Genomic DNA, 8,463 nt, shown 5'->3' with positions numbered 1-8,463 from the left:
ATATTTATCGACTAGTGGATCGTGGCACAAGTGTCTTGTTGTCGAAAAAAATAATAAATTAAATGTTTTAAATTTTTATTTTTATTTTTTTTGCAATTGTTTTCTCAAGGAAAAATCATATTGTTGTCTATACCTTATAAGACTATGTTATCTTAAGATGCTGCTAAATGAATGAATCTTATCAACTTCTATGAATGATAAATTATAGATCAAACCAGCGAATTGAAAAAAATTATGTGTTATCGTATAATTTTGTATTGGCTAAGTTAATGAGTTGGAGATAAGCGGACTCGAACTGCTGACATTCGCCGTAGTGTAAATCACTGCCTCTCATGGGTCCCTGACTGATTCTACCATAAAGGCCAACGACAGATAATAACTCTCCCCCCAATAGAGCTTACAACTTTCATTAATGTATTGTTCTCTCCAAAGAGCAACTCTTCTCAAAGCACACTCAAAAGGTGTTGAGTTGAAATCTCATTTTAACTAAGGATTATTGTGGTTCCAGCTACAGGAGAACGGGAGATTTCCCCCCTCCCCCATTAACTTAGATCAATTATCAAGGTTTAAGAGAGAAAATAACTTTTTTGTCAAGTAAACTGTTCGATTTTGAGTTGTATTCCACTAAATATTCAAAATTTGGTCTTGGTATAGTAACTGTGATTATTTTTTGGTTTTAGTTCTGTTTCGTTCTATTGTTGACGTGTACATCACCATGTTAGTAATTGGAATAAAATAACTCGAAAGTAAAACCTAGTGCATACCAACCAAACTTTGAATACATCTGAGACGAAAACTCAAAATGTGACAAGTTAATGGACAAAAAAAATTATCTTCGTATAATGAAATTTAATTTTGTAAAAAATTCTAAATTCTCAATAGCGTGAATTAACCACAATTTAAAGAAGTTTGATCGTTTTTTTTTATTAAATATAATATTTATAAAGGACCAAGGTTTAATATTTATTAGGGAGGAAACGGCTAGGTGACTTTCCCTATTCATCTCTTTTAAGTTATATGAAATATTAAATATCGATATAAATATCTATCGAAGTGCGATAAATTTATAGAGAGATTTTCTTAAATAGCCTTCACACAATTACTATAATTAATTTTAATCTTCAGTTAAATTAATTTACCAAAATAATATTTTTTATCATATCAAATTACAAAGATATCTCATATCATTTAAACCCTATTCACCATCAATTTCTTCATCTCAAACTCTGTATTTTATTATCTCATCAATTCCGTGGGTATAGAGGCGGCCGTGAAGCACATCGATCGTATTTCTTTAAACAAGTATGAATTTTTTTTTTCCACTAAATTTTTAAGCAAAAAAATGATTTTATATTGATATTACTGTATGCATAGATATATGAGCTATGACAAACTCATTCTGTTACCAATTTTGTTTATGTCAAATCATTAGAATATATTGTCTAGAATTGATTGCTCTAATTTTTATTTTTTTTAATAATTGACTTGATTATTGTGATGATTTTTCGATAATTTGTAGGTTTAATAAAACTGAACAAATGTTAAATCAACTCTTAAAGAGAAATAATATATAGTTAAACAAATGAATTACGAAAATGGAACATGTGTGTTCATAGAAAAAGGTATTTTAGGATTTTTTTAAAATTATATAAGATATAATGCAAAATGTGTAATAAAGAAGGCCGTTTTGAAAATTATGACTTTGAAATAGACTAGATTAATTAATTTCCCTAAATTACATTTATATTGCACAAGCAACCTACACCAGCTAACACCAGGCTATATTTCATTTTGCGGAAAGTAAGAATTTTGATAATGTAAATTGGTTTGTTTTGGATTTTAGTTTTGTAATTGGTTAAAGTTTAGTTTTAATCTAGTAAATTAGATTTTTTTTCCGGAAATCACTAAATTCAACGAATATTACTTATTTGACATTTATCTTCTCTTACGTGGCTAATGTAGTGATAATAAAACTTATATTTATATTACATATATTAAAATCTACCTAAGAAAAAGGAAACTTTTTTCCTCCCCGTTAAAATATCGAGTGTCTTTTTTGTATGTTTTTTTCTCCATTTATTTTTTAGCTTATATGAATTTTAATGTGTATAACTTGAGTTCTGTTTGCACCATTTGAGCCAAATAAAAAATGATCGATGTCAATTAAATAATATTTGATATGTTTAGTCTCTTATGGGAAAAAAGTTTAAAAAAAAATCTAAATTACTGGATAAAAATCAAAATTTGTCAAGTTACAGAACAAAAATCTAAAACAGATCAACTTACAAGATTGAAATCAAAATTTCTCCTTTCACTTTGTACAGTATAAATTATACCATATCAAAATTGCATGGTGAGGATATTGAACACTTTAATTTAATTCTGTTATTAAAAAACTTTTGCTGCAAGTTTTTTTAAAACTAAAACTAGGATAATTTTTTTGTGAAAATCTTTATGACATGAAAAATAATAAATCAAGGATATATAAAGAATAGAGGATAAAATGAATATATAATCAATTCAAAAGCAAAATTGTGACCTTTTGTTTGCATGCATCGATCATATTGATTGCAACATTGTTTTTATTTAGTTTTAGAAGTTAGTAATAGTAATAATATTTGGTACTAGAGAAAGGAGGAATAGCATATATAAACGTGATTTCGTATTAGTTTATATTTTGTGACGAATATTTTTCTTATTTTTTTGGGCTCTCAAGAGTGTATATCAAGCTGATAATTGATACACTTAGTTTATGCTACACTGATATTGTTTCTCTTCTTATTTCAATATCATTATATCATGTAGATCTTTCATATTTCTATTAAAATTGACACATATGTAAGTAATTCAAGAACTAACATTTGACCATATCACAGGATGAGAAATACTCCAAGTATAATTTAGAATAATCCGTATTTAAGCATCAACACGAAAATTCGGGAACTCCGACATCCCAAGTTGATCTCATATAACTTGGACTTGTTATCGGCCAATTCACAGTTTTTATCATGTAATTTATAAATTTTTCATTTTTCGTTATGTTTTCAGCCAATTCACAATTTCAGTTCACTCATTTGCACGTTATTATTTTCTGACACTACATTAACTTTCCGTTTACATCTTACTCGTATGTATCTGATGATGTTTATAATTGAATTATAGTGCATATACTTTTTCGAATTTGGGAGAACATGAATGATACTTTCTTATGTCGAGAGACCGCCGGAAGTATCTGACTGGGAGTCGACCGAACCGAGCAGCACGGTGGCTATCATAGAAAAGACATATTCACAAAGATTTCAAATGGAAAAAAGATTCAAGTTATTGAAGATGACAACAGAAGTTGAAGCTCTGATGCTTCTTATTCCATATCATAAAAACAACAAAGTTATGGCACAAAGAGGTCCCTGTGAAGCACAAACTCGCTATCATATGATCAAGCAACAGAAGATTAGTCATTTTATCACATCAAGAAATCTCAACGTTGTTCACTTTAGTAAAAATCTGGAAAAGGCACTGCCAAAGAACATATTTATTTTAAACCACCCCATTCTCAATCACAAATCAAATGTGAGAGCTTGTGCAAGACTGCCATCAGGTTCCAGTCTTCGACAGTGGATCCATCACAGGTTAGTTTTTATGTCTCGGCATACTTGTCAACATACCTCGGCGACAAAGTACCAAAAAAATGGAGCATTTAAAAATTGAATGAATCTAATCTAAATAACCAAAAGGTGAAACTTACTATTAGGATATTTAGTGTGAAATTTCTGAGTCAACACGGACAGTAGATGATAATATCATAAAAAGCATACAATTAGGCGCCATAACAAGTATATTCTTTAAGTATACACAAAAAGGACAGAAAGAAGTGTACAGTTAACATTATCATTAACACTTTGCTGTGATCTTGTGGAACATGAAAAAGAATTACTTGATGAATTAACAGTAAAGTCAGAAAATCTAATCTTAGTTTCCAAAAAAGGCATACCATGATAAGCTTGGTCAATTTTCCTCGTGATGAATCTATGTAGTGGTTAATTTTTGCCTGAGATTTTGGAATTTCGTGGCTCTTCATAGCACTAGATAACTGATCAGCTGTTTTCTTGACAATGGTCTTAAACTTCTTCATGTTACCTTGCAGCCATAACGGTTTTAAAACCTCCTTCACAAAAGTAGCAATAGATACCTTAAAAAGCTTCATTGATCTGGAATCCTTTCCCTTTTTATCTTTTCCAGATTACTTAACTTGAGTAATCTCAATTTCTCCTGTTTCATTATAGCTGCACCATGTGGATTTCCTGGGATTCCATTCACAACAGCACCAACCTCTGCATCTGTTGTCTCTCCAAATTCTTCCAATTAAGGAGAATAATTGGCAGATACAACTGCAGCTTCTTCCAGTTTGAATCAATGAATAATCATAAAAATCACAGTGGTTTAATTTTCTACTGATCAGCTATTCCAAATGGATTTGGAGCTGGCTCTCAATGCTGTCTAATAGGGGATTGTATTGCTTGCCTACTGGCCTAGACAAAAACACCTCAGCTAACCGAGCAGAAGTTAATGATAAACCACACTTGGCAAGTTAACACTTCCCAACTTGTGCCGATAGACATGGTTAGAGCTCAAACCAAGCGGAGGATCTGTCTAAAGTTATACCTTCTGTGAATGAAAATATGATACAATATTTTGTCTACTGCTAACCACCATAGCCAACTTGACACGGACCTGACTAAAGGTATACGCCCTTTTTAAGCCACTGATCACTCGACATTTTTAGCATCTTCCATGGACTTCAGATACTGTTGTGGCCTGAAAAGTTTCCACATGCCAACCGGATGACGGCTTCTAACTTGAACTTCTCCAGAAAATCTACCGTATACCTTTTCAAGTTCTGGATACGGCTTAACATACATATTATAGAATTTCAATCTAGTGAGCTTGACTAGATTTCTCAGACGCAACTCATCTCCGACCCCACCCTTTGACCTTAAATTATCAATCACATTGAATCTAGGAACAATCTGTTTATCCAAATTCAACCCCAAATATTCAGGAACCTCGACCAGGCATTGTAGGTCAAACCTCATTTTCTGTACCAAGAATTCAATTTTCTTCTCGATCTCCCCTATCTCATACAAAATCACCCTTGGTTCCTTCCACAGTACCGCAAATGCATCTCTATATATCAAACCATGCTTCCTTAAGCAACTTATCCTCAGCTTCACTTCATAACCAGCTCTAAACTCTCCTCGCCGAAAAATACGCTCTTTAATTGCCATCCGGCACTTCAAACTCCTCAGCAATTCCATACACCGTATAAGCTCTCCATTTTCCAACTCAAGAACTACAGGATCTCTAAGAACCTCTCTCTTAACCTCACTTAAGCTAAAACCTAAATCTTCAAACTCATCAAATAATGGTTTCAACCTATTTTCCACTCTATACGCCAAAATCCCGGGAAACAAACAAATAATTCTGTTGATTTCTTTCCTCCGGACTCCAATCCCCATCAAGAACTCAACTTTTTTCATAATTTCATCTCTTTTCGACACCATTACCATAGGCTCTTCCTCTAAAATCCTAATAATAGTGCCCTCAGTGAGCCCCAAATCCTTTAAATATAGGATACACCTAAGAACATCATCTGGGCTCAACCCCAATTTCTTTGCAACTTCAAGGACATTCTTAACTGCCTTGGATGTGATGTTACAAATTTGCAATTGCAAAAAACCCATCTGCCATTTTTTCAAGAATTCCAGTTCTAGAACTCTGGGACAACTACTAACAGTTGAAACAAGAAAATCTTGGGAAAGCTTCAAAGACAACAGGATTTTAAATGATTTTTCGACTTCTGAGGGGCTTGAGTCGAGTAAAAATTCATTCTTTCTTAGGAAATCAGGCATCTGAGAAGGTGAAAATCCATACCTTTGGAAAAGGGATGCTAAATTCGAGTGATGGGAAGCTGCGCAAACGGAAAAAGATTGAACATTTGTGTCTAGAAACGGAGGGGCGGTGATTGAAATTGCTGATTTCTTGATATATTGAAGCAAAGGTCTGATGATAATATTCCGTGTCGCCATTTTCGTTGCTTGATTTACAGATCAATGGCGGACATTTCGGTTCAAATCCCAAATACTTCAATGATCGTGGCAAAGCCGGAGTCTTGATTTTCTCCGTTATTCAAATTTAATTAAAAATTGAGATAAAAATAATTAATTCAGAATCTCGAAAAAATTAATAGATTTTTTTTTTTTTTTGAGAAATAACCCTGACATAAAATATTAAGCCAATTCCGAATAGTTAAAAAAAGAAATTAAACTAGGAGAGGGAGAGGCGCTTTGTAACAAACCAAAAGTGAACAGTATTTTAGCCAAAATGTGGGCAGCTCGATTCGTTGATCTATAACAACAAATTGACACAAAGATAAATCTATACCTAAGAATTTACAATCTTCAATAACAATGCCAATAACAATGCCTAGACTAGAAGAATCTGGTTTAGTATTACTCAGAGCCTCGATGATCACAAGAACATCGGATTCCATACTGAGAGCCTGTTTGGTATAAGAAGCTACAATTAAAAAAGTGCTTTTGTTATAAAAAAAAAAAAGTGCTTTTTTAATTTTTAACTTGTTTGGGTGGGCTTCTAGTGCTTAAAAAAGCACTTATTTAAGTTGAAATTAGAGCTTTTTTAAAAGCCCTATTTTAGAGCTTTTTTCACTGGTTTTTTTAATAACCTAAAAACCAACATCCACCAGTAGCCTCCTCTCAATCTTTTCTCCATTCTTCTACAAGGTACAATTTTTTTTTCGGTCTTTGTTCGTTCATTTTTTTTCTGCTTTCTTTTTGCTGCATAATCTACACTCCCTATTCATTTACATCTGTATTACGTATTGTGAATTAGATAATTATGTTACAATTCGGTCAATGATACGATATTGTGAATTAGAATGTAAATATTAACCATTGTTATTAACAATTATTTTTATGGTTTGTAAGATTTCAATATTTTATTGTTTTGGTATGGATTTAATTATTTATATTTATACATCACACTTGTTTAGAAATCCGTTATAAAATATATATATATAAATTAATGAGTTAAAAAAGCACTTTAATGATATGTATCCAAACACATTTATTAATTTAAAAAGTGCTTTTTATCTATTCATCCAAACACAATATTAACACAACTTTTACTTAAAAAAACACTTTTAAAAGCCAACTTAAAAAAGTACTTTTTTAATCAAAAAAACTTTTGATACCAAACGGGCCATGACGTTGGGACGATCCAAACTTTTCATCCAACTGTGAGCTTCTCGAATACTGAACGCTTCTGCCAATGTGGAGCTGAAATGCCCACGCAATGTTCCATGCTGATCTCTAGACCTCATGTGTATTTTCTACATGTTTAATAAGTACTTGATTTCTTTTGCTGTCTCACATTAACATTTTCAAATTTGAATTAAAGATTTTCTCTTTTTATACATTGATGGTACCCCTGTAAGAGCCCGGGTCATGGATGACCCGGGATATCAGATGGATTCCCAAATCAGGGTCAATCTGCAGGATGGATTCTTCTGAAGCCTGGCAGGTGCAAGCCCGGACTCTACTCCCCGGGCAACCAGACGCCCGGGCTCTTATACAAGCACCCGGGTAACCGACCACCCGAGCCACCTCGAGAATTGAACCACACTTGAGTATATTAATATGGACAATCTTATCTGTCAGAGCAACTTGACTTTGGCGTGTCATATAAGTCATCAGGAGGTGTGGACGACCGTCCTATCTCTGACACTAATCCAAGTGGTTGACAAAGTCAGACAGGCGGGATGTGACTAGTGTGTGATTTGACATGTCAGAATGTAGCCGTCCTACTATAATTAGTAGGTAGCACGCAGATCGAGATCATCAATGCATCCCCTACTATAAATACCAGGTTTCATCTTCACATTTACAATTCATTGATTCACACCAATATCACACAGTCATCACTTGACTACATTGGTTTTATCTCTTGAGTACCCTGCTGACTTAAGCATCGGAGTGGCCACGCCGGACACCCCTCCGACGCCCATTCACGAGTTCATCTCCTTGTGTGCAGGTTACAACTGAAGTCGTATTACAGAGATATGTCTCCTTGCTCTTATTCCCTTCATTATCTTGATAGCAGATCCGGTGGAGCATTCGACCCGGCTCGTCCATTTCACCCGGATCGCATCATACATGATATTATATATGTACATATAGTCAAAAAATGTGTATAAATTCTATCTTCTAAATATTTTCTTTCATTCTGACAGACAATTACCATGAAAATGAAAAAAATCTTCATATTTAGCATAATAACAAATCAGATCAAAAGAATCAAATTCATAAACAATCCAAAATAATACAGAGTTTTCAGGTACATTTCTAATAAAAATTTCTAGCTAATTTTGAATATCACAATCGACAA

At 33.1% G+C, this 8,463-nt stretch overlaps 1 protein-coding gene across 1 annotated transcript; it reads right to left on the bottom strand.

Moving 5' to 3' along the window:
- Positions 1-3,864: 3,864 nt before the first annotated feature.
- LOC140975595 (transcription termination factor MTERF15, mitochondrial) lies at positions 3,865-6,301 on the bottom strand. Its single transcript, XM_073439385.1, has one exon. It carries the CDS (start codon positions 6,084-6,086, stop codon positions 4,767-4,769), a length of 1,320 nt encoding a protein of 439 aa, XP_073295486.1. The 5' UTR covers positions 6,087-6,301; the 3' UTR covers positions 3,865-4,766.
- Between the last annotated feature and the right edge of the window lie 2,162 nt (positions 6,302-8,463).

The sequence above is a fragment of the Primulina huaijiensis genome, chromosome 4, assembly GCF_012295235.1.
Source record: "Primulina huaijiensis isolate GDHJ02 chromosome 4, ASM1229523v2, whole genome shotgun sequence".
Classification (NCBI taxonomy): Eukaryota; Viridiplantae; Streptophyta; class Magnoliopsida; order Lamiales; family Gesneriaceae; genus Primulina; species Primulina huaijiensis.
The sequence above is the reverse complement of the archived record's forward strand: the minus strand, read 5'-3'. Positions and strand labels throughout refer to the sequence as shown.